The 27133-nt window shown below is 38.4% G+C and overlaps 1 protein-coding gene across 1 annotated transcript in view; it reads left to right on the top strand.

The window, feature by feature from the left end:
• Nucleotides 1-25363, top strand: part of FCHSD2 (FCH and double SH3 domains 2) — a 245161-nt gene extending 219798 nt beyond the window's left edge. The window contains 8 exon segments of the mRNA XM_079103793.1: nucleotides 11706-11777; nucleotides 11779-11841; nucleotides 18823-18906; nucleotides 19028-19205; nucleotides 19453-19673; nucleotides 20740-20869; nucleotides 20954-21036; nucleotides 23280-25363. Coding sequence (XP_078959919.1) covers nucleotides 11706-11777; nucleotides 11779-11841; nucleotides 18823-18906; nucleotides 19028-19205; nucleotides 19453-19673; nucleotides 20740-20869; nucleotides 20954-21036; nucleotides 23280-23363 — 915 coding nt within the window. The 3' untranslated portion in view covers nucleotides 23364-25363.
• Nucleotides 25364-27133: the final 1770 nt, after the last annotated feature.

Here is a 27133-nt window from a genome sequence, read left to right as displayed (position 1 = left end):
AGCAGGGCCCATATCACCTCACATTGTACTTACTTCCCAGGCAAATTGAAGATGAACAAGACTTTTTCTCTCTTCAAAGAGCTTACAAGCTGGGAGAGCAGACAGACCTTCATAGATCTTACTGATACGCAGCAGTGTGTAACTGGGCCACTGTGTGGCAACTTCAAATTGCTTTCCTCTAATTCATCAGCACACCTTGGGAAAAGCCACTTCTTTCTGGATTTCTGAGAGAATTTTATGTTAAATGACTCCAAGATCTCTTAACTCTAAAATCTCATGGTTCTGTAAAATGCTGTCAGAAAAGCTCAATACTAGCTACAAGTTGTTTGCCCCATGCAGGAAATGTCATTTGATGTAGTCCTTGAAGACTTTTAACAAGAAATAAAGAGGAAGGGCTCCTGGGTGGTGAAGGAAGGGAATGAAGGAGATGTGCATCTAGTGGTATGTAGACATCAGCTCATCTAGAGGCACGTCATAGTCTCTGTGAAGGAAGCATTTTGCAATCTCACCCCATATTTTCCTTCTATCTAGTCAGTCTTATGAATCCTATGTCTTCCCTCTTCACTGAAAGATTATATTTTGTGGAAGATCTACTAACAATGTAATTAAGGAGAGATTCAGGCACAGAATAGTTTAATGAGATCCCAATATTTATTTAACCTGCTTTTAAATACACCACTGAAATAATTTAGAGAGGATTATATCTCTTCACTTGAACAGCTAGCTGCCTGACAAACATGAAGCAGAAACACACATTTTAGCAACCAAATATTTTCTTCCATTATAGATGCCAACAATAGCATTAGTAATGTGGAAAACATGATTGATACTACTGGTAGACATTAACAGTGTAACTGAAAATCGCCTTATAAAAGATAGATGTTTTGGGGGCTGGAGATATAGCTCAGTTGGTAGAGTGCTTGCCTTGCATGCCCAAGGCCCTGGGTTCAATCCCCAGCACCACAAAAAAAAAAAAAAAAAAGATAGATGTTTTTGAAATATACAGTTTGTTTACCTTATAGAATAAGGAAGGAACTATAAGTGGGTATTAACTCTTTATCTTCTGCCTCATGCTGTGGTACAGAATATAAGACTGGAAATTAAAAAGGAAAGAATCTTAGAATATGGCAACATTATTTAAAAGGAGAACAGTCTGCTGGTATAGATATTTAGTTGATGGGTAACTGCACAGCTTCTATGGTTGAATTGCTGCCAGTGACCCAGTCTGCCTTTAAATCATTCACCCTTCCTTTTTTTTTCCCCCTGCCTTCCCTTACTCAAAACCTATAACCAGTTTAAACCTAACTTTCAAAATTGTACTAACTCTGTGATAGGAAAAGTTACATAACTAGATTACCAAAAAAATTAGAAAATAGAAATCAAGAAGCAAATGACCAATATTTACATCCCCATACAGATAGCAATGTAGTATATTTTCTTCCTCTTTTGTTTCTTCATTTTCTTCTAATTGGCAAGCACATATTATATATATGTATGGTATACAACATGTTTTGAAATGTATTTCATTCCTAATTTATTATTATTCTTTTTAACATTTATCAGAAGTTAATTTTGTATTTTCCAACCTAACATGGCTTGTCACTAGATGATTTTCATAATTATGCTTCCATTGTCTGTATAGTATTACATTAGGAAAGTATAATAAAATTCACTTAATGTTCTCTTAGATGCTGAGTATTAGACTGCTTCCAGATTTTGCTATTCTAAGTAATACTCTACAAAACATTTTTATACATACAGTTGGCTTTCCATATCCCTGTGTTCTGCATCCATGGATTCAACCAACCACTGATAAAAAGATTTGGGGAAAAATCTCATCTGTTCTGAACATTTACAGGCATTTTTCCTATTATCAATATTCTGTAAATGATATAGTATACCAACTTTTTACATAGCATTCACATTGTATTAGGCAATATATGTAATCTAGAGATGATTTAAAATACATGGGAGAATGTGTGTGGGTTATAGACAAATTCTCTACCATTTTATATTAGAGATTTAGACATCAATAGATTTTGGAATCCATAGGAGGTCCTAGAACCAACCTTCCTTGCATACCAAGAGATGACTGTATTTTTCCATATTGAGGAGTTTTCCTATAGTGCAGATTTCAAAAGTGGGATTTCTCTGGTCAGAGATTTGTTGTCCTTGTTTGATATTGGTTTATTTTTATCTTTAGCCACTTCCCCAACTATTGTACAAAAGCAAACTGACAATCAACTTTGTCTATAGCCTCCCTAAGAGTATGAGCATTGAATATGAGAATCACATAGAAATTCTGACTCCAGTCATTATGAAGACCATGCTGAATAGTATGATTGAAATGCAAGGAAATTAATCTTTTTTGTGATGGAAAACCTCTCAAATTTATTAGGAGATTAATATTTTTAACCTTTGAAATGTAGTTTGGTTCCAGCAGCCCAGGTATTACCTACTAGTTTTTGCAGTCCAACAGACTTTGTTTTTGAAATACAAAAATATAGTTTTGGCTTGAGCTAATCCCAAGGAAAAGAAACAGTGAATTTTTATGCTGACACAAATGCAAACTGTTGAAAATAATAGAATGTGCCTGCAAAAATCTTCAGTTGCTTTTTCATTTACAGTATTTCCAAATGAGCAATGATAGTTTTATTTAACTAAACTCCATACTCAAAAAAAAAAAAACCTACTCTTAGCAAAACTAACAAATCCTCAGTAGGTACAGCTTACTTCAATAAGTATACATTGAGCCAGCCCTTCTCATGAGACCCTTTGCTAGGTACTGAGAATTACTAAATGGAGTATGTCTATTAAGTTAATGTCCACAGATCAAGAGAACCAGTCTCACTTAATCATGGCCATGGCCAAAAGGTAGGCATTGAAAAAATGTACAGAATTTCACCTCTGAGAGGATGTATACTATATTCCTTGACTTTCTGCATAATCATAATAACAAGTGCCAATCCAGCAATCGATGGGTACATACTCAAAAGAAATGAAATCATTATGTTGAAGGAGGTTATCTACTTTCCCATGTTTATCACAGTGCTATTCACAATGGCTAAGATATGGAATCAACCTAAATGCCTGTTATCAAATGAATGGATTTTAAAATGTGGCATTTAACTGGGCACAGTGGCACACATCTGTAAGCCCAGCAACTTGGGAGACTGAGGCAGGAGGATCACAAGTTCAAAGCCAGCCTCAGCTACTTAGTAAGCCTCTAAGTAACTTAGTAAGACCCTGTCATAAATTTTAAAAAATAAAAAAAGTCTGGGGATATGGCTCAGTGGTTAAGTGCCCCTGGGATCAATTCCTGGTACCAATTAATTAATTAACTAGTTAAAAATATGGCATACATATACAAAGGAATGCTATTGAGCTATAAAAAGAATGCAGTCCTGTCATTTCTGACAGAATGGATGAACCTAGAGGACATTATGTTAAGTAAAATAAGCCAGGCACAAAAAAGATAAATACCACAGATTCTCCCTTATATGTGAATTCTTTAAAAAAAAAAAAAATTATACCAGAAGTACAGTTGAATGGTGGTTCCCGAAGGTTCAGATGATTGTATGGGACCATATTGGTTAAAGAATATTTAATTAGAGTTAGAAAAGAATAAATATCAAGAGATCAACTGTACTGCAGAATAGCTATAGTTAATGATGGTATTTTATTTATGAAAAATGTAATAAAAGTAGGTATTATATGCTCTCACCACAAAATGTGAGGATAAATAAATTATAAAAGATGTGTGTACATATATGTCATTACCAGAAGAGCCATCAAAAAAGATAATGAACTGAATGTGATGGCAAACTCCTCTAATCCCAGGAGGGAGGAGAATGGCAAGTTTGAAACCAGTGGAGGCAACATAGTTTAAAAAAAAAAAAAAAAGTCATGATATTTATCTCCACATGATTGATATACTGTGTTATCATCAACTTTATTTTGTTGTGATGACTTTTTAGGAAATGAAGTTATTCAGAGTTTTAAAAACTCTCATCAAAAAATTATGATTTCTGTGAAATAAAGGAATTCATGTCTTAAAAGAAAAAAATAAAGTGCCTGACAGTTTCTTATGCATAGTACATGTTAAAAAATATTTATCCAAACCTCAGGATAAGCCATTTACTTCAGTTCTGTCATGTAGACTTACATTACTACTGAAAAGAAGGGAGTTCACATTGATAAAAAGTGTATTATATCCCAGGTATTCTGCCACGTACAGTCATATGTTATCTATATGTGCACAACTAATTAATGAGCCCAACAATTCTGAGTGTATTTACAAAGGAGGTAATAGACTGGGAGAATTAAATACTTCCTGAAGGCACACAGCTTATAAATAAGGAGAGGTGGCATTTGAACCCAAATATATATCCCTTGAAAGTCCTGCTCTTTTCCAACTCTTTCACCATCTCTGGTTTCTCTTACTTTATGATGTTTTAATAGCTAGGCATTCTTTTTTTATTTTTCATTTTTTAAACATTTATTGGATCATCATTGAATGTCCCATTTCCAAGGTAGTTAATAGTTTTATAGCATCAAGTACTGTGTGACAGTTGACATTAAAATTCCCAAGTTTTATTAATATTTTTAACAGCTTTGCTCTGATATAACTGACATACAATAATCTGCACATATCTAAAAGCATAAAATCTGCTACATTTTGATATATATACAGCATTGAAACCACATAATTACAATAATGAACATATCTATTGCCTCCCAAAGTTGGTTTTGTTTTGTTTGGTGGTGCTAGGGATTGAACCCAGGGCCCTGTGCTTGCAAGGCAAGCACTATACCAACTGAGCTATATCCCGGCCCCTCAAAGTTTTCCTTTCTGCTTTGTAATCTCTCCTTCCCGTTCTCTCAGTCAACCAAGAATCCCATTTTCTTTCACTGTAGATTAGTTTGCATTTCCATGAATTTATATAAACAGAATCATATCATGTGTATTCTTTTTTTGGGGGAGGATCTATCTTTCAGCATTTCAGGGATCATCCATGTTTTTGCAAGTATCAATAGTTCATTTATTAGTCAGCAATACTCCCTTATATGGATACACCCAGATTATCCTTTTCCCTAATGATGGACACGTGGGTTGTTTTACACGACTATAGGTTAACTTGCTATGAAAAAAGGCTTGGCCAGGCTATAGCATATAGTGGGCATTTGCTTAACATTTTTAAGAAACTGACAGACTGTTTACAAAGTGGTTGTACCATTTACATTCCCATCAGTAGGGATACTAGTGTTCCAGTTGTTTGTGCAACCTTATCACACTTGGTATGATTGGTCTTTTTTACTTTAGACATGCTAATAAGTATAGAATAATGTATCATTATAGTTTGAATTCACACTTCCCTAATAATAAGCATCTTTTCATGTATTTATTTACGTCTGTGTATATTCTTTGATGAGGTGTCTGTTCAGATCTCTTGGCTTTTTTATTGAGTTTTTATTGAGTTTTGAGGGTTTTTTTGGATACAAATTCTTTATCAAATATATTATTTACATAATTGTTTCAGAGTCTGTGGCTTCTCTTTTTGTTATCTCAGCAGTGTCTTTCAAAAGGCACAAATTTTTATTTTGATGAAGTCCAGTTTACTAATTTTTTCGGGGGGGGGGTCATGCTTTGGTATGGAGGTAGGAAATCTTTGCCTAACCAAGGTCATAAAAATTTTCTCCTATGTTTTCTTCTAGAAGTTTTATAGTTCTAGGTTTTACATTTGAATCTGTGACCCAGTCTGAATCAATCTATGAATACAATGAAAAGAATGAATCAGAATTCATTTTTAATTTAATGGGCCTTTTTTCTTTGCTCCATTTTTTAAAGACTGTTGTTTCTCTACTGAATTGCCTTCACATTTTTGTTAAAAATTGATTTGTCGTATATGTATGGGTCTATTTCTCAACTTTTTGTTTGGTTTCATTTATGAATCTTTTTGTGTAGCTTGATGCCAGTGCTCTACTTTCTTAATTACCCTAATTTTATAAAATGTTGAAGTGAGGGAGTATAAATCCTTCGACTTTTTTTTTGTACTAGGGATTGAACCCAGAGGCACTTAACCACTGAGTCAAATCCCCAGTCCTTTTTTTTTTTTTTTTTTTTTTTGAGACGGTCTCGCAAAATTATGTAGGGCCTCAGCCTCCCGAGTGCTGGTGCTGGGATTGTAGGCATGCGCCATCATTCTTGGGTCCTCCAACTTCTTTCTCAAAGTTGTTTGGGATTTTCTGAGTCATTTGTACATAAATTTTCCTTTTTTTTTTTTTTTTGGTCGGTACTGAGGATGGAACACAGGGATGCACTACTACTGAGCTACATCCTCAGCCCTTTTTATTTATTTTGAGACATCGTCTTATTAAATTGCGAGGGCCATCCTTGGTCTTGATCCTCCTGCCTCAGCTGCTGGAGTCACTGGGATTACCACCAGCTCCAGTTATGTTTTGTTATCGACCTCTCTTTTTTTTTTCCCTTTTGTGTGTGTGTGTATGTGTGTGTGTGTGCGTGTGTGTTTTTACTAGGGATTGAACCCAGGACCTGTGCATTGCTCTACCACTCTACCAGATGCTCTACTACTGAGCTATATTCCCTAGTCCTTAAAAAACAAAACAGGGTCCATTAAGTTGTCCAGGCTGGTTTGAAAGCCTCAAACTGATCCTTCTTCCTCAGCGTCCCAAGTGGCTGGGATTACAGGCCACTTGTACCACCGCACCCAGCTGTTAGTCATTCCTAATTTTTCTGTTGTCCAATGACATACTTGAATTCTACTAAACTTATAGAGACTTGACTTGTTTTGTGACACAGTCTATGATATCTATGATATATCTTGGTAAATGTTTCTTGTCTACTTGCTGTTGTTAGTTATTATGTTCTATAAATGTCAATTAAGTGCAGTTGGTTGACAGTGTTGTCCAAGTCTTCTGTATCCTTACTGGTTTTCTAAGAAAACCTGATGCCCTGGGCCTTCTTAAGTATTCTATTATTTTAGGAGAGAACAGGAATTATTCTCAAATCTGTGTGAGATCTGTAGATCATTTTCTCTAATCCTTTTGGATGGTTCTATTCTTAGCTACAAATACTTTCTTCACATATAGGTACTGATCGGTACTCAGTTGAATACTTGAGGGGATCCTTTGCAGATTTCCCAGGATAACTATCTATCTCTGTCTCCCTCTCCTGCCCTCTTCATCACTCTGCGGTCTTAACTCCAACCACTTTGATCTTCCTGAATTCCCAGTTCCACCTCATCAGTTCAGGGAGACCACCATTCTCTCTGCCTGGATTTCCTCTCCTTATGTCTCAGCCTAGGAACTTTCTCCAGCAGTAGGTGATTGCTTAATGTCCAGTGTATTAAAAACTGTTCTTTCATATATTTTGAACAGTTTTTAGTAGTTTCTAGCAGAAAGTTTAAATCTGGCCCCTGATATTTCATCTTGCTTGGAAGCAGAAATTCATTTTCCTGATACTTCTTAACATCATATTTCATAACTTCTTGTGTCATATTTAGAATAATGTTCACTATAATCACTTCTCTGTCCACATGGAGTTCAGAGGTTTTACAGTTGATTTTCTGTAAGCAGCTGCCTTACTCTGTATTGGGTATTATCGGATTCTTTATCCGAATTTTCCTTACCTCATAAAAACAATAAAAGCTAATGGTTTATTAAGTGCCTCCTATACAGCAAGCATGGGTTAGGTGTTTTAAATATATTACCTCATTTAATCCTATGGTAACCCTGTGAAGCAGTTGTTAACTTCATTAGAGAGATGAGATAATTAAGGTGGAAAAGTTAAATATTTTGCCCAGGGTCACACAGCAGGTGGGATAGTCAGCACTCACATGCAAGTCCGCCAGACCCAGGGCCCACTGCTTCCTACTTCATGAGAGTACCACTAAGCCAGTGGTACCCATCTGAGGTTATTTTGCTGAGTACAAGACCACTACTAAAACCATCTCAAAAAGATTCTTCTTATCTGACCTGGCAATAAGCATCTTACAACATCTAAGGAAGGAAAAATACTAGTACAGCTAGAAAAAAAACATTTTGATAGAAGTTCTGTCAAGTGACAGGAAGAAAAAAAATCAAGAGTGCAGTCCTTTAGATAATAGAGGAAGAATGTAATTTTAGAAATGCTGAGTCAAGAAAACTTTGTAACAATTATGAGGGTGGAGGAGGGGGCTGGTGTGTAGCTTAGGGGTAGCATGCAGGACACCTTGACTTCCATCCCCAGCACTATAAGGGAAAAAACAAAAGGTGGGGGTGGAAGAGGGGAAAAGGAAGAAATTATTCTGAGATGACATGCTGGAGCAGTGCAAAAGCATATTTTGCTGTCACTGCAGCCTTTCATTCCTTTCCATGAGAATCAAAAAATGAACTCAAAATAGAGTGGGGAGAAGGAATGTTTAGTATCAACCATTGTGGCCAAGATAAAGTGTTTTGGATTGATTCCCAGTGCCAAAGCACAGTACAATGTTAACATTTCATATATTTTTTTTGAAATGTGTTCTATCCTCATTTTTATAAATATAAAAGTATTTTGTTTATTTTTTATAATACCCACATTTTTTAAATGTTTACAACCCCTCTTAGAATATGAAGGGAATGTCTTACAGGTAGTTAAAAATATTTTTTAAATATTCTTATGGAAATTTCTAGAATGTGATCCTTATTTTTTGTATGACACCATGTCCTGTTGGAAAACAATAGAATCTTAGTCTGAGATTTGAGAAGGTCTAGATCTATACCTATTTGCCCTGGCCTGGGGACTACAGATGAATAACTGTAAGATGAGGCCTAATATTACCTCACTCACCTGAGGAGAATTTTCAGTAATATTATAAATGAAATATTTCAGGACTTTTGAAGTAGAGACTGTAAATGTGGCAGGAAAAATGTAGTTTTTTTCTTCTGGCAACTCCCCACAGGTCCTCTAGAATGTTTTTTTTGTTTTTGTTTTGTTTTGTTTTGTTTTGTTTTGTTTTGTTTTGTTTGGTTTTGTTTTTTTGGTAGTTGTAGATGGACAGCAAACCTTTATTTGTCTGTCTATTTTTATGTGGTGCTAGAAATTGAACCCAGAGCCTCACACCTGCTAGGTAATCACTAAAGCCCCAACCTATAGATAGTCTTAAAATTTAGGAATTCTTAGAATTGTTTAAGAAAGTCAGTTTAAAAATATTAGTGATGATTACTCAAATCCATTCAGTTCATTAAAAATGGAATTTGACAAATAGGTACCCTCTCTGAGGCTCCTTATACCCAGGAAATCTGACCTCCCCTCTCCAAAACCCTCTACCCCTCTACAGGCCCCTGTGCTGTGGTCCTGTGATAGTTCTTCACTCTAGCAGCAGACACCTGTCCTTTGTTTTTCTATCATGAAGCTTAGCATGTTGTTTGAAATATAGCAGGATAGTCTTCAGAGCTGATATTTAGTTAAGTATAGGTTCTGCTGTGAGGCCCATTGCTGTCTATTTCTTATACCTTTACCTGTGAATATCAGTGCCTGTGTAGATTGTGAAATGTGGGAAGAGAGTCACGTAAGTACTGGTGTGTAGCAAGAGGTGAAATCTTTGAGGCTGTTTTGTTTCTTCCTTATTGAATTTTTAATTTGAAAACTAAACAAAAGTTTTAGTTCAGAGTGCTAAGGTATATTAGAGGCAAGTTATTTCCTGTTCTTTCAGTCTTCTTATCCTGCCCTCCCCTGTCAGACAGTTATGCTTATGTAAATATTATTTATATTTAAGATATCATAGATGTTGCTGTAAATAAATACATGTAAATATCTTTGTTTAACACCCAATACCATTTTAATTAATATGCCTTTTAGCTATAGTGGGTAGTATATTTGAAACTCAGTTTAGAAAAATATTTATCTTCCTTGTGTTACACTCCACAAGGGACTGTGCCTTTTGTATCAAAATATACCTTTACCGTTTTTAAAAATTTGCTTTGTACTTGTAGATAGACCACATGCCTTTATTTTATTTGCTTATTTTTGTATGCAGTGCTAAGGATTGAACCTAGTGCCTCACATGTGCCAGGCAAGTGCTCTGCCACTGAGCCACAGCCCCAACCCCTGTTACCATTTTTAAGCATACAGTTCAGTGACATTAAGTAACCTTCACAGTGTTGTGAAATTGTCCTCAATATCCATCTCATCTTGCAGAAGTGACTCCCCATATTACCCACCCCAGTCCCTGACAATCACCTTTCTACTTTTTGTCTCTGACTTGACTACACTAGATACCTCATATATGTGGAATTATGGGGTTAATCTTTTTGTGACCGCTTATTTCACTTAGCATACTGTCCTCAACGTTCATCCCTGTGGTAACATTGTCCAGAATTTCCTTCCTTTTTAAGATTAATATACTCCATTGTATGTATGTATCACATTTTGTTTGTCTTTTCATCTGTTACTGGACACTTGGGTTGCTTCCACCTTTTGGCTGTTGTAAATATTACTGCTGAAACCAATTATCCTGTTCTAGTCTACACTTTTAGTTCTTCGGGATTTATACCCAGAAGTGGAATTGTTGGAGTATATATAACTCTATGTTAATTTATTAAGTAAACACCATACTGTTTTTCCATACCAACTGTACCATTTACATTCCCACTAGCAGTGTACAAGGGTCTAGTTTTTCCACATCCTAATCAACACTGTTATTTTCTGGCTTTTTGAAAATAGCCATTCTAATCAGTGTGAAGTGGTATATCGTGGTTTTGATTTGCGTTTTCCTAATGATTAAAGGTGTTTAGATCTTTATGTGCTTATTATTCACTTATATATCTTTAGAGAAATATTTATTCAGGTTGTTTGCCCTATTTTTTATTGAGTGTTTTTTATTGTTGAGTTTTAGGCATTCTTTATATATTCTGGATATTAATCCCATATCAGATATAAACTTACAAATACTGTCTCTCATTCTGTGGGATTCTGTCACTCTATTGTCCTTTGATACATAAAGATTTTTAATTTTGATGGTTCAATGTATTTTGTTTTAGCCTTTTTTTTTTTTTTTTTTTTGATTCCACTGATTAAACCAGGGGTGCTTAATAACCACTGAGCCACATCCCCAGCATTTATTTTTTTTTATTTTGAGACAGAGTCTTGGGGCCTCGCTAAGTTGCTGAGGCTGGCTTTGAATTTACAATCCTCTGCCTCAGCCACCCAAGACACTGGGATTACAGGCATGTACCACCATCCCACAGCTATTTTATACTTTTGTTGCCTATTGTCAGTCAGCATTTAACAATAAAAAGTAAAAGGATACTGATTAGTATTTCTTCTCTATTTGAAAGATATTTTACTTTTTGTGAGGGATTCCTGGGGATTGAACTTGAGATCACTCACCACTGAGCCACATCTCAAGCCCTTTTTTGTATTTATTTTGAGACAAGGTCTCACTGAGTTGCTTAGCGCCTGACTGTTGCTGAGGCTGGCTTTGAACTCATGATCCTCCTGCCTCAGCCTCCCAAGATGCTAGAATTATAGGCATGTACACTCACTACACCTGGCAGTATTTAACTTTTGATTGTAAAATTATCTCTGTCCTTTTGTAACATGCACACGTGAGTAGACAGTACTGTGTACAGTTGAATAAATAATCATTTTGAAATAGTTCAGTTTTAAGTGCTTTCCTGTTTCTAGCCAAGCAAACTAGCCAATGGTTTCTAATTTTTCCTAGCTTAATGCAGATAATGAAAGAGAAGAAGGAGAAGAGTTTGAAGACAATATGGATGTTTTTGATGACAGCAGTTTCCAGTCCTTCTGGTACCTTAAGAAATTATCCACTCACCTGCAAAGTTGTTTACTCCTACAAGGTTTGTATTTCTCTTAAAGATATTGCTGATATTAAATTGTGACAAACCTAAAGAAACATGTAACTGTCCTACCCAGCTTCTCACAGGATGCTTAGCATAATATTGGCATTCAGTTAATATTTAAAGCAACAAAACATAATGGTGAAGAGTTTCAACTCTGACATTAGATTGATTGGATTAAAAATCTTGTCTCATTGCTTATGAACTACATGATTTTCACTACTAAGACTCTTAATCTCTGTGAGCCTCAATTTCCTTATTATATGATAGGGTTACTATTGTAAGATAAATGTGAAGATTAAATGAGACTACCTCTATAGCAGAGCACTTGGCACAATGCCTGGTTCAGTAAATACAGTATTTTCAGTAAATACATGTTCAGTAATGCAGCTCTTACCCTTACTCTCTATTGCCTGCTTGGCATAAACCCCTCCATTAGAATGAACCTCAGAATTCATATCAAAGGAAAATTGTTTTACAAAGCAGTTCTCAAAACTTTGCTTTTCCTTATCCTAAGACAGCTCCCTCTTGTTTATCAATATTAAACAGGGGATCTGGATTAAGGGATGCCAGAAATTTCCAAGCTTGATTTGGTATAATAGTTTCTTAATCTCTCTCACCTCTGCCCTGTTTTTCCAATTACTTATATTTAACACAAAGTAAATGGTAGTTTCAATTTTCCAATTCTTTCTTTTCCTCACTCCCCACATCCGTCTGTCAGCCAGTCCTATTGAGCCCACCTCCAAAACGTATCCTAAATCTATTTACTTTGCACCATTGTTACTTGCTCTGCCATTGCTTTGAATTGTTATAAGTTGGAGATGAGCCCTCATAATTGGGCTTCTTTGACACTTGCTTCCCAACAGTCCATTTTCCACTCTGCAGCTAGATTCTGTTCCCTTTCCTAAAACTCTTTTAAAGCTTTTCATCAGATGCAGGAAAAAAAAAAACCCAAGCTCTTCCTTGGGATCTGTAATGTCCAGCCTAATCCGGCTACAGTCATTCTCCCTGGCCTTATGTCAGGTCATTCCTCCCTGGCCTATGTCAGACCATTCCCCCACTTCATACACTCAGCACATTAGTCACTCTGGCTGCCTTTCAGGTTTCAAAAGCACCAGGTTCCTTCCTGAGTGCTATCTTTGCACTTGCTGCTCCTCTGATTAGAACTGTGTCTCCCCATATCCTCAGTTGACTTGCCCCCTTATCTTCATTGTAGCTCAGCTCAAATAGCCTCCAAAGGTCACCCCAACCACCTAAACATATAGCCAACTCCTTACTGCTTTATCGCATTGCACTATTTATCATACTGTCATATGTCACTCAGCTATGGGACTGTGTTTTGAAAAATGCAGCATTTGGTGATTTTGTCATCATGCAACATGGTAGAGTGACCTTACACAAATCTAGAGGGTATAGCCTACTAGATACCTAGGCTGTGTGGTAGAGATGTATTCATTTTTGTCATCAGGCCAGTGATGACAAAATAACATGAGATTATATCAAGCACAAAAGAAAAAATCATGCAATCCAAAGATACAATAAACATGATGCCATGTACAGGACTACTGTTGGCCAGCAAATAGTTTTACAATAAACTTTTTTTTTTTAATAAGTAGAGGAGGTACACACCAAAATATGATACAAAAGTTATTATAGTAAATATAAACTAATACCATAGTTATTATTATCATCAAATATTATGTACTGTACATAATTATGTGTGCTGTACTTAAATATGAACTGGCAGCAAAGTGGGTTTGTTTACACTTAGCAATGCCACAGTCATATGAGTAATATGTTATACTATGATGCCATGATGGCTATAATGCTTTAGGTTTTGAATTTTTCATCTCCATTATAATTTTGTGGGACCATTGTATATGTGTGATCCAGTGTTGACCAAGATGTCATTATGTGGTACATACTGCCAGCCAAAATTAAGTCTTACTTGTCTTCATATTTCTTTGCCTGGTTCCCACTAAAGGTTTATGAAAGTAGAAACTTTGTTTCACTGTTACCTTTTTTGTGTATCATGAGTTCCTTGGACAATACCTGGTACACTGGTTGTGTCTTGGATTAATAATTGTGGAATTAAATAAATGAATGATGTAAAGAAGGCATGAACAAATGAATCCTACTCTGGCCCCCATTCTGATGGGGAAAGCAAGGGAAAAGGTTAATGCAAGGGATAACAACAGAGGGATGGTTCTGAGAGGACCCTTCAACTGTCATATTCTCAACCACCACCAGTCCTGTGTTGCCAAAAGTGGCACTATTTACTCCTCAATATCAGCAATTCCTGGGCTTTTTGAGTTTTAACAATCTTTTCATTATATTAAATTCATAAAGCTTCTTGTTTCTAAAAAAGTTAGGATTTTTTTTCACAGTGTACTTTGTTTCCATAATGTTCTGAAAATCTGAAATCATCTTCCAAGAAACTTGGGAACATCTTACAGGATATTTTAAAATTAGGGTTGAGAATGTTTTCTGATATCACCTCTCCTTGTTAAATTTACTTGAAAGTTCCAAAAACTAAATAAGGTCCTTAAATGGAGAGAATTAAGTGTCCCCAAGTGGATTTAAATAACTCACATTCATCCAACAGTACCTCCACTGGCCTATCCCAGACATTTCTCTGTGAAACCAGATTATGAGAATCTGTTTAGGGCTGGGCTCAGTGGTACATACCTGTAATCCCAGCAACTCAGGAGGCTGAGGCAGGAGGATCGTGAGTTCAAAGCCAGCCTCAGCAATTTAACCAAGCCCTAAACAACTCAGTGAGACCCTGTCCCTAAACAAAATATAAAAAAGGGCTAGGGATGTTACTCAGTGGTTAAGCATCCTGGGTTCAATCTTTAGTAACAAAAAAAAAACAACAACAACAAAAAAAAAAACAAACCAGAATCTATTTAGTCAGTTAATCAGTGAACTAATATTAAGTGCTCAATATGTGATAACTTTGGGGGATATAAGAATTAATATAACAATATGATATAAGAATTAATTATATCATTAATGACAGTAATTCTTATATCATATTCTATTCCTGGAAGGCAGGAATAGACAGACTATGGAGTAGTTAAATAAGTTTTCAGATGAGGTGGCATTTAAATTAAATCATAATCTAGACTTTTCTAGGTAGAGTGAGGGGCTAGGGAAGGGAAGGAGTCTTCTAAGCAAAGAGAACAGCAGATATAGAAACAGTGTGATGAGAGGGTAGGGTGTTGAGAACAGTTTACCTTTGGAAGTGTGGGCGCACCGAGAAGCGGGAAAGAACAACAGGTGGAAAGGCATGTGCTGTCAGATAGTAAAGGGCCTTGTATACCAGGCTCAGAAGTTTTGGTTTTATCTTACTATCCTTAAAGTCAGATTGAATTTTGAAGAGGTAACTCTGGTCACCATATACATACATTCAGGAAGATAGATTAGAATAGAGAGAGATCAGCTGGGCACCGTGGTGCCGGCCTGTAGTCCCAGCTACTTGGAATGCTGAAGCAGGAAGAAGATGGCTTGAACCCAGGTGTTCAAGGTCATCTTGGTAACATAGCAATGAATGAATGAATGGGAAGAAGAGAGAGACTGATTTTGAGCCTAATCATATTTCTGTGGCCTACACCAATAAAGAAGGACTAGATGGAACATAGAAAAGCTATATTTAATAGTTAGATTCAAAAGCTTTAAAAATGTTCATAACTTTTAATCCTATTAATATTCACCCTAAGGAAATGAGCCACAATATAGAAAATGTTTTAGATACAAAATATTCTTTCAGGCTGGGGATATAGTTCAGTGGTAGCTTGCCTAGTAACATGTGGGGCCATGGGTTTGATTCCCTAGTATGGAAAAAAAAAAGTGTCCTTTCATTATCTTCTACTTTATAATAGCTCTCAGTTTCCTATGGAGTTCCGTTACCCTATATTAAGACTTGAGTCAGTGTGGATCTTGTGTATATTTAATAGACTGACCACTTGCTGCCTATAGTTGGTATAAGTGAGAAATATAGTCCCCACCTTAAGTCTAATAGAAAGCTCATAAGGACAAGCAGCTAGACAGAGCACTATGGTAGTCAATGCGAGATGGACTTTTAGAGTCTTAATGAAAGGAGGAAGCAAAAGGCTCATTGCCAGCAGGCTAAGAAAAAGAGCTGGGCCATAAGTCATGAGTAGTGATAATAGCTATTGCTTCTTTGTTTATTTCTATTTCTTCAATCACCCTATAAAGAAGGTATTATCAGAAATCATCATTAATTCAACAAATAATTACTTGAGCATCTCTGTCTACCAATACTTTGCTCTTTTCTAGGCTCTGGGATGTAGCACTGATCAAAACAAACAAAATCTCTGCCTTTATGGAGCACATCACCATAAAGGCTCAGAGACATCTTATGGTCACTTGCCCATAGAAACAGAATGAAACTACACTTTTATACCCTTAATAATCTAATCCATTCATCAGATAGGAAAACTGGAGCAGAGCAAGCCAGACAGAAAGAGCAACCAGGTAGAAGCATAGAGGCAAGAGAACTTGGTGCACTTAGGGAGTAGGGAAGAGTGCTGGTCCAAAGCACTACGAGGCTCACGGGGACCGGACTCCGTAGGCCTCGATTGCTATGTAGAAAACAACCTTGTGAAAGTGTTGGTCATTGATGCGTGGAGGTGGCACGATCATGCTTGGTGTCTGCTCCTATTGGATGATTCCTGCTGTACTGGGCCTCCATCGTGTTGCATGAGGGCAGCAGTATATCTAAAGGTGCTGTGTTCCTCCTGCTTTGCTGTCACACAGGGTAAAGTCTGTTTGTGTTGAAACTTTTTTAAGTCTTGGCGTGTACTTTAGGAAAACAGCTTTACTACAAAGGTGGCTTTTGCTGGTATATTCAGGACACAATGTGGTTTCAGAGTAGCAAAGAAACTCCATTGAAAAGCTATCAAGAGTAAATGTGGGCCAGGCACAGTGGAACATGCCTACAGTCCCAGCAGCTCGGAAGGCTAAGACAGGAGGATTTTAAGTTCACAGCCAGCCTTAGCAATGACAAGGCACTAAGCTATTCAGGGAAACCCTGTCTCTAAATACAATTTTTAAAAAAAAAGAGTAAATGTGGACCAACACTAATTATCTCAATCAACAATTTATCCAATGCTTAAATCATATGAAATTGCCCATATTTACCTCCTATTGACTAATGATCATGGCAATGTCACATGGCCCTCCTGTATTTTGTGTCAGATGCTGTGTTTGTATATGCTATATTAATCATATAAAAAATATCCTCCAAGCTATTTGGCTTTTTTATTTCAAGAACAGCAATAGTTATCACTTTTCAGACTAAATGTTATAAAACTTCTTCTTTTTTTTTTTTTTTTGTGATGCTGGGGATTGAACCTAGGGCCTTGTACTTGTGAGGCAAGCACTCTACCAACTGAGCTATCTCCTCAGCCCAAAACTTCTTTTTAATAGAGAATCTTTATTATACAGACTTATTTCATTTAATTCCAATTTTGAGATACAGTAAGCCTGATTTTTCTTATTTACAAAAAATGCTGGCATATCCAATAAATAATAAAGAACTAAATTATTTTCCACAAAATAAAAAGAGTAAATGAGACCAAAATTGACTCTTCTGTCATGTATAACTAAAAAGAACAAATTTTTAAAAAAGAATAAATGAGGCAGCTTCTTTTGGGTCCCCTCCCATCCTTCAGTTGTCTCTTTTCTTCTCAATTGAATAAATCCTCTTTTATACTTTAAAAAAAAAAAGGGTAAATGAGTGGATTCATATATTGACATAAGGGGTAATTTACTTAAAATCTGGTCCTGGACTGACTGGGGATATAGCTCAGTTACAAAGCATTTGCCTAGCATATGTGAGGTCCTGGGTTCCAACCCCAATACTGAGGGGAGAAAATCTAGTCCTCCAGTATTCTTTGATTTATCATCCATTTTCAGGACTGTTTTGTCTTAAGGAGCTGTGGTAGCATTAGAATTTGGGTTTCGATGAAATGTTTAATGCTCACAAAATGGGAAGTCTTATAAATGACTAACTTTCTTGTCCTGTTTTTGCTTTTGTAATTTGAAGATATTTTACACTTTGAGATTGTGAGATTTGAAAAACTATATGTCTCAGTTGACAATTTTAACTGATCTTGGGAGTGGGGGAAGCTTTTAAAGCTGTTTACTAGAGAGCCAGAAGACACTGGCAGGCCCCACCTGTTAATATGACAGACAAGGCTCTTTAGGAAGCAAAGCCAAAAAGACTCTCCAGTCCTTCTGTGGAGCCTCTGAGAGTCTCCTCTAAGGTTCTACAATCCTGAGGGCAAATCTGGTGACTGGTGTTGTCAGGGACAATAAGACCATCACAGACTGTGTCATACTGATATTGGAACATAATCCAAACCTTGCCTTGCCAGTTATGGCCTTTCCCACAATTTTCCTTTGGGCCACTATTTTACAGCGATTCCTGATCGACCCTCGGCACTGCTCAAGCTCCATCCAATCCATGTACATAGCCCTTTGCATTTTCACAGCATGCACCTCCATGGTAGCCTCTGGTAGCAGTTCTGTTTCAGTGCCTTCTCCTTTGCCTGTGCTTCCCAAGTCGTCATGGTTCTGTGCTTATTCATCCTACATTGACTCCCCCATCCTCCAGAGAATGACAGGACTGTCATTTTGAAGAAACGGAGGCAGCAAGCTGAGTGACTTACCACTAGATACCTGAGCTAGGGCTGGAACCCACATCCTTCACTTCAGCACAATGCTATCTGCTGACCTGATTGCCTCCTGAGAATCCAGTTTTAGTTGTGGTTTTATTTTGTCTCATTTTTTAAGAGTAAAACTTCACCTCATTATGATAGTTTTACGGCATTAAATTTTTTATGTTTCTCAAAATCATTTCAATATTTTGATCCCCAGTTTTTGTTCTGATCAGCTCACATCTGCTCTTTATCTAACCTTTTTAATTTTGTCCATGACCATCCTCCATTGCAGGCTTCTCAACCAGATGAGTTGACCATTGAGGAACATGAGGTGTTAGAAGTGATTGAAGATGGAGATATGGAAGACTGGGTAAAGGTATATTCCTTTGCTCATATCGCCCCTTCTTGTGACATTTTTAGGAGTTTGTTTTGGTTCTTCTTCTGTCCTGTCCAAATTGTGTGTGCAAACCTGTTTTGTCACCATGTCTTTTACCCAGGCTCGAAATAAAGTTGGCCAAGTGGGTTATGTGCCAGAAAAGTATCTACAGTTTCCCACCTCGAACAGCCTACTGAGCATGCTGCAGTCCTTGGCCGCTTTGGACAGTCGGTCACACACATCCAGCAATTCCACGGAAGCAGAACTCGTTTCAGGCAGCCTCAACGGAGATGCCAGTGGTAAAGACTGAAACAAGGCAATCTTTATTTGGTCACATTTGACCTAAACTGTATTACCTGGGAGTAAGCCTTCAGTAGGTTAAAAGGCACTTTCTTCCTGTCTTTTGTTTTCCTATTTTGATCACAGTGAGTAAAAAAAATTACAACTTTGAGTGATGCTCTCTGAGTTGTCATGTGAGCATTGGGGTGGTTGCAAAAGCAGCCTGGCTTTGTTCTTAACCAGATATGTCTCTCTCTTGCTTTCTAGTCTGCTTTGTGAAAGCACTTTATGATTATGAGGGCCAGACAGATGATGAGCTATCTTTTCCTGAGGGAGCAATCATTCGTATCTTGAACAAAGAGAACCAAGATGATGATGGCTTCTGGGAAGGGGAATTCAATGGGCGGATTGGAGTGTTCCCATCGGTGCTAGTGGAAGAACTTTCAGCCTCAGAAAATGGTGATACTCCATGGATAAAAGAGATTCAGGTACCAGAGTGAGGAGAATTTTAAAATGATGCAAGGACTGGGGGAGTGGCTCAGTGGTGGAATGTTTACCTATTAGGTTCAAGGCCCAGGTTTGATCCCCAGCACTGCTGAAAAGAAAAGAAAGGAAAAAAGCTGCTTTAAAAAATGATCAAAGAAAATAACTCCCCAGGGGTCTTTTGAACCAGGCAAAAGTGGGTTGTAGTCTCTCTGCCTCACCCTCCCTATTCCAATCCTCAATTGCCAGATGTCTGTAAAGCTGAATTTGGGAAACCAGACACTTAACAGTCACACCCCTGTGGAATATGACCATATTATTTCTCTATTCTTCTGCATTCTGTTCTGTGAATCCATTAACCAAAATACTAAATTGTAAATAGCATATCAAAGATTGGTTTGATGGAGAGAGAAAAAACAAGTTATAGAGGGAACGTGTTGTCTGTGGTTCGTTTATGCAGTACAACTCTGAGGTGGCTTCTTCTCTCTATCACTGTCAGAGCCCCTGTGCCACGATAAGGTGACTGCAAGGCTTCTCTCATCAGTGGGAAACTTGCCTTTACAGGAAGTCCTAATTTAGTCAGTTCAGTTTGTCCTCTGGGGATCTATCACTGCAGCCTGGCGGGTAGAGAAATAAGGAAAGTGTTTGCTGATCTTGTTTGCGTGATAATTACTTAGCCTCACACACAAGAAACTTAGCCAGTTACTGTGTCTTCCCATGTAAACACAATACAACTTGTCCTCTTTTTTTATTCTTTTCTGACTTTATTGAATTGACTAATTTATCATATTTTCAATGAAAAGGAACCCTAGAGGTTGGTTTGACTTGGTAACTGAAGATAAACTAAAATTAGTAGTATAATGAGATCTGTGATAAGAAACTGTTAAGTGCAACATGAAACTGCAGTCTGGGTAGTTACTTTAGGCCCATTTGTTTCTAATGGGGCTGACAAACTTTAACAGTCAAAACTTAGCCCCAGAGAAAAGAAATGTGTGCTGAACAACAGAGAAGCAGCCTGAGAGCTCTTCCTGAGGCCAAGAGCACCTGGTAACATTGCTTCCCTTGCTGCAGATCTCTCCTTCCCCTAAACCGCAAACCTCCCTGCCTCCACTACCGCTGTATGACCAGCCTCCCAGCAGTCCTTATCCCAGCCCGGATAAGAGGAGTGCCCAGCTCTTTCCCCGGTCTCCCTCCACAAACGGTAAGGGTCCTCGTGGGCAGGGTCTGAGTGCATTTTTATTGCACAACACCACAAATAAATTGAGCTTTTTGTTCTCTCCCTTAGAAAACAGCCTCCTTGCTGAGTCACCAGGATTCTCACAAGCATCAAGGCATACTCCTGAGACCTCATATGGCAAACTCCGGCCTGTAAGTCTTCTATCTGGCAGGGTTATGGAATGCATAGTTCTTCCAAATCAAAAGTGAGAAATTAATGTTTTCCCATGGCCCCTACATGCTGCCAAACAAGGGTGAAATGAATTTGGGAAGGTGAAAAGAGCGATTGAAAAGGAAGGCTCTAAAGTCAAGTCACCTAGGATCATTTAGGCTGTACTGGAACTCTTCTCACTGATCCATAGTAAGATCACAAGATGACCACTGTGCAGGTGTATTTCAATTGTATTTCAAGCTCCATGAACATTAAAGTAGTGTAATCTTAACACAGAAACAATTTTTTTAGCAAGCATTTATTAAGAATCCATTAAGGCCTATATTTGCCTCTTGGAGGGACATTGGAATGAAGTAGTAAAATACACTTCATAGCCTCAAAGAACTTCTGTTCTTAGGGAGAATATATTCTGACAAATAGTTATCTCTGCTCACCCCTCACTCTGTTGCCGTCTCAGTTCCACCACTCCTCTCCAAGGTCATGACTTTCATGTGGATATTCAATGGACCCTTTGTAATTTTGTTTTCCTTGACCTCTTATCAGCATTTGATATCATTCCTTGAACCACTGGCTTCATTAATTCAACAGATGTGCATTGAGTACCTTATTAATGACTTGGGTCTTAATAAGATTTTTTTTTTTTCTGTACTGGGGAATAAACCCAGGGGTACTATACCACTGAGCTACAGCCCCAGCCCTATTTATTTTTTATTTTGAGATAGGGTCTTACTCAGTTGCTCAGACTGGCCTTAAACTTGTGATCATCCTGCCTCAACCTCCCAAGTAGGTGGGATTACAGGCTGGGCCACCACACCTGGTAGGGACTTGGGTCTTGATTCTAAATGTGATTGGAAGCCATTGCAAGGTGTTAAGCAGGACAGTGTTGTGATTGGTTTTACATTTTTAACATATTTATGGCTGCCAAGTGTAGACCAATAAAAGGTGGCAAAACAAACACTGGAGCCATTAAGAGGATGGAGCAGAGGTCCAAGCAAGAGGCAGTAATGGCATGGGCTGGTGGGTAAGAGTGGAAATGGAGAAAACAGGGCTAATTTTCTTGTCCACCACACTTTCATGGCTTGCTCTCTACCTCTGGCTCTTCCTTTTCATTGACCTTTGCAGGTTTCTCTGCCTCTTATCCATTTCTGCTGATGGTCCTGTCCCTGGGTGTTTCTCTTGAAGTCATTCAACACATTCTTTCCAAGCTATCTACTCCCATGACTGTGAGAACCATACATATACAAACAACTCCGAGATTGATGTCTCTCATTTAACTTCAGACTTGTGGACATTTCAACTTACATGTCCCAGACCAACCCCCAAAATTCAGCAAAAATCATTGAATTATCTTCCCTCCAAGACATGTTCCTTCTTCTGTATTGCCTGTTTTGGTGAATGAATCCCCTATCCTACCAGTGCTCTGGCATCATCCCTCATACCTCCCGGCCTACCTACCAGTCATCACCAGGTCCTGCCAGGTTTACCTTAGATACAGGTCTCAAAACTCACCACTGGGGTTGGGGATATAGCTCAGTTGGTAGAGTGCTTGTCTTGCAAGCACAAGGCCCTGGGGTTCAGTCCCCAACACTGAAAAACAACAACAACAAAACTCTCCACTCTTCTGCTTCCACCACTCTTGATATCTAGTTTAGCTCACATCAGCCCTTGTTTAGAAGACTGAAAAGTCTCCTACATTGTCAGCTCACTTGTCCTGTCACCAACCACCCATCTCTTTTCCAGTGTTCTCTGAGACTATCTTTTCACAGATCTGATAGACCTTACAATCCACCAAAGACATCTCTGCTTACAGAATAAAGCCCAGATTTCTTAACGTGTCTCAGCAAGGCCCTTCATGTCTTGCCTGCCTCTCCAGCTTTCTCTCTTAGAACATTCTCCCTAGACATGCTAAAATGTTTTCATTTCCCTAAGTATTGCCCTCTTGCCCCTACCTCCAGGAGAGGCTTTGGAGAAGGATTTTAGGGTTACAATAACTCTTGTGCCCAGGAGGCTTTCAGCCCAGGCAGCAGTCTCATTTGTAGGTTTGACATTTCATCCAGAATAATACCTGCTTCTCAGTGACAATTAGACTGAAAATATGTGCTCAGAGTGCCTCTAACAGTCTTGGGTACCCATGTCCTTGGATAGAGGCATAGTTAAACTTTGCAGATGCTCCAACCCAAGTCTGGAAGCTGACTAACAAACCAAGTCTTTGTCCCTTGCTCAGGTCCGAGCAGCTCCCCCTCCACCCACGCAGAACCATCGAAGGCCAGCAGAGAAGATGGAGGATGTGGAGATCACACTGGTGTGACTATGGGCTTGCCCTTTGTTACTGCTACAATCAAGGCCAGGCTTGGAGTTTGGCCCATCCTATTGTTTAGGCACCTTTGCATGATGGTGACTCTTGAACAGAGCAAAACCAAGGCAGATTCTCTGTGACTGGGTGGCCTGGTGACCTCCTCCCATGTTTTGAATATTTTGTGCCTTTTTATGTTGTCATTTTCTATGTCATCTCTCCTACCATAGCACAAATCTTAGTGGGCCCTAGAAGCAAAGCGGGGAACAGCCCTCATGCCTAACAGTGGTCCGTTTTTATACAAGACTCCAGTCCAGGCCTTGTTCCAGGGCACAGTCACAGAATACCAATCATGTGCACTCGTACAGTATATTACTGTGACCACAAGGATGTGGCAAAGATCTCATCTTTCTTCAAGTGGCTTTTGCTCATCTGATTAAGTATTAATCAGATTCTGTTGACTCCAAAAGGAAACAGAAGGAGGGATTCAGGAGAGGCTGGCTCCTCCCCGAAGTTCATCCCCAGACTGAAGAGTGAACCATACCGGGAAAAACTGGACTGCCCATTGCATTAGCGCCAGTTGCATTAACGCACATCTCTTCCACAACTAACAGATTGAAAATAATAACAGTGTCCTTTGTATTAATATTTATGCCATTCATTTAGTATTAGTGGGGCTAACCTGGAGGGGGCTAAACTAGTAGCCACATCTTGCCCATCACATAGACTAATAGAAAGGAGGCTATGGCCAGAGCAGAGATGGAGCTTCCAGATCTGAAATGAGCCGGTTTAATGTTCTTTTTGTCTTTGGACATTTTTCAACTTAGTTTTTACAGCATATACTCTTCTGATCAGTATCCTTAGAACCTGAATGTCTGGATAAATTAAGGACACGCCTGCATTGTTGAGTTTCTCTATTCGGGAGGTCCCTATCACTATTTTATTCGAAAGCTAGTGCACTGACCCAGACAGCCAGGTTGCAGCTGATGTAGACAAACTGTCATCCATGAAAAATGCAACCTCCAGACTTATGACTTCCTAGAAAGGAAGAACTTGTGGGCCTGTGGGGAAACTAGCTCCTGAGCAAGAAAAGACTTTGGCTGCTTTGACTGCACATCCCACACAAACACAGACTGATGAAGAAGAGGAGCCTTCTGCATGTCTCAGGAGAGCTGGGAGGGGGCGTTGCTCAGCAGGCTCAGCAGCTGGGAGCAGCGTGGAGCTCTGGCTTCCCACCCATGGAAGGTAGGGAGTGCATTACCTAGGGACTAAGGGGTGCTTGCCTGTTGCTTTTCTGTTTTTGCTAAGACATCAGATTTTCAGAATTTAATCCAAAAGTTGTATTATACTTTGAAAACCCCATCCCTCCTAAGAATCTTTAGAAACTTGAAATGCTCACCAAATGTCCACATTGGATTTTTGACAAAATGTAGGGTCAGAACCGAAAAAGTTTTCAGTTAGTCATTTGATCACTTTAGTAACAATACCCCTTGACTCTTCTCCAGGGTTTTGTTTTTTTGCATTTCATAAGCTGTTGATCTATTTGAGGTCTTTTTATGTTTATCAAACTTATTCTTAAGTTTAAAAAAGCAATTAAAAGGGTGGTTTTTTAAGATTTTACAATTTGCTGAAATATTACAAATCTAAAAAGTGCTTATTAAATAGAGCAGTTCAACTTGCCACCCAGTCTTCTGCTCTTTCTTTAGCTAGCCAAATTATCTTTGAATTTGGGTTTTCCACAACCTCAGAAAGTTGTTTGAAATCTTTTGTTATATCTTAAAATGTTTCTTGGAAGAGCTGCTAATTTTATTTTTAAAAATGAAGTTGTAAAAATATGCCTCCTTTTTAAAAAAATAATCCTTCCCTCCAGGACATATAACCCAGCATCACCATGCACAGGGCAGGGCTCAGAGGCAGTCTCTGTGCAGATGCGCTTTCTTTACAGTGGCTGTAAAAAGTTTGTATTTATTATGTATAAAATATTGAATAATAAAAAATGGAATTAAGTTTTCCAAGTTTCCTTATAAAAAGGTTGGATAAACAGACTTTTCCCAAAACATCGTGGTTCTTACAAAGATACTCTTGGGCCCTCCTTTGAGGCACTTAATGAATTCAGAAAGCAAGAAGTAAATCCACCCATGGGACTCAGTCCCTGACACCACCTTCTGTGCCAGGTATGATGTCCTGGGTCCTAGAGATGGAAATAAATAAGTAATGGTCCTTGCTTTCAAGGTTCTTTCCCAAGGGGGAAAGAATACAGGTACATAAATTGAGACCAATACTATGGGATGCTAGAAAGAAAGGGCAGCAGCGTGCTGGTGAGCTGGAGGATGTGACTGCTGGCTTCCCGGATATGGTTTTCTGGATGCCTCTTCCTTTTCCCGCATCTCCACCCTCAAAAGTAACGAGTGTGTGTAAGGAGATTTTATTGGTCCCAGGGTGGGATAGAGGATTTCTTGTTACAGGTTGAATCCCTATGGCTTCCAACCAGCCACACTGGGGACCAAGGCTTAGGCTATTCAGGGTGGCACCCTGCAAACTCCTCTTTCCTAGAACTGGAGATATATAGATTATATTCATCCAGACATTTTTGTGTGCACAAAACTCATACATACACATATTCATTGTTCATATAGATGGGGTTATAGACTGCACTTAGGTTTATATCATTCTCTTTATATATTTGTTTTCTTTTTGCTGTTGTTTATCATTCCTTTTTTTTTAAACTGGTTTCATTATATTCCATTGTTTGTATATATCATAATTTAAACATTCCTATAGTGATAGGCATTTAGGTTGTTTCCAGCTGTTTGCTTTTAGAAGGTGGAAGTTAACATCTTTGTACATATTTATTTATAAATTTTTCCCAATGTAAATATTGAGTAAATTCCCAAATGTGGAAATTGAAAGTCAGAAAGGTATGTATTTAATTTTGTTAGATTTTTGCCAAATTGGCCTCCAAAAGAATCGCATCTGTTTACATTTCCACCATATGAGCATATGAGACCACAACATGGACTTAGGAGTGAGAAGATCTGGCATAAATCCTGGCCCTGCTACTTCACAGCCATGGGGACTGAGCCTTGGTGTCCTCATCTAGAACCCTAGAGGGCAGCTGTGGATCCAGGAAAGATATATAAAGTGTGGAGACAGGCCCATGCAAAGGGATGTGTGTGAGTGCCAAGCCCTAAATCTGGGAAGGGCTGTCAGGACACACAAAATATTTCCATCTTTTACCTTCCCTGCAGTGCAAGCTGCTCACGTTTGGAGACTGCTGTTGGCACTGGAAGCTTAGTCTTTGACCAGGGACAAAGTTCAGCTAATTGCCCCACACCAGCGTCACAGCTAAACATTGGCCTCCTTCATAGGAATAGGTTTGATACAGTCAGCACATGACCTGCAGCACTTCCTCTCTGACACCACCACCCAGTTCAAATCACAAGCCAGACAGAAACCATGTGATGTCATATGGCTTCAGCCCTGACACTGCTAACTGGGAGACCTTCCTTCCAAGCTGCTGCAACCCCAACTTTAAAACGAACAGAAAGAGGTGATTTCTAAGAGATTATCAAACTCATTCTGGGTCATCAGTTATTAGGTACAAGTAAGAACATCATAGCAGGTCACCATATCTGAGAACAGCCCTACATGGACTTCTTGGAAGGCAGCTGTGCTCACCACTCTACCACCAACACTATATGACTGCAGGACTTCTTAGAATAGCAAGAAATTGAGAAGAAAAGTCCAGCCACTAGACTCATCCACCAGGACAAACCGTCATGCTC

The sequence above is a fragment of the Sciurus vulgaris genome (assembly GCF_902686455.1).
Source record: "Sciurus vulgaris genome assembly, chromosome: 11".
Classification (NCBI taxonomy): Eukaryota; Metazoa; Chordata; class Mammalia; order Rodentia; family Sciuridae; genus Sciurus; species Sciurus vulgaris.
The sequence above is the reverse complement of the archived record's forward strand: the minus strand, read 5'-3'. Positions and strand labels throughout refer to the sequence as shown.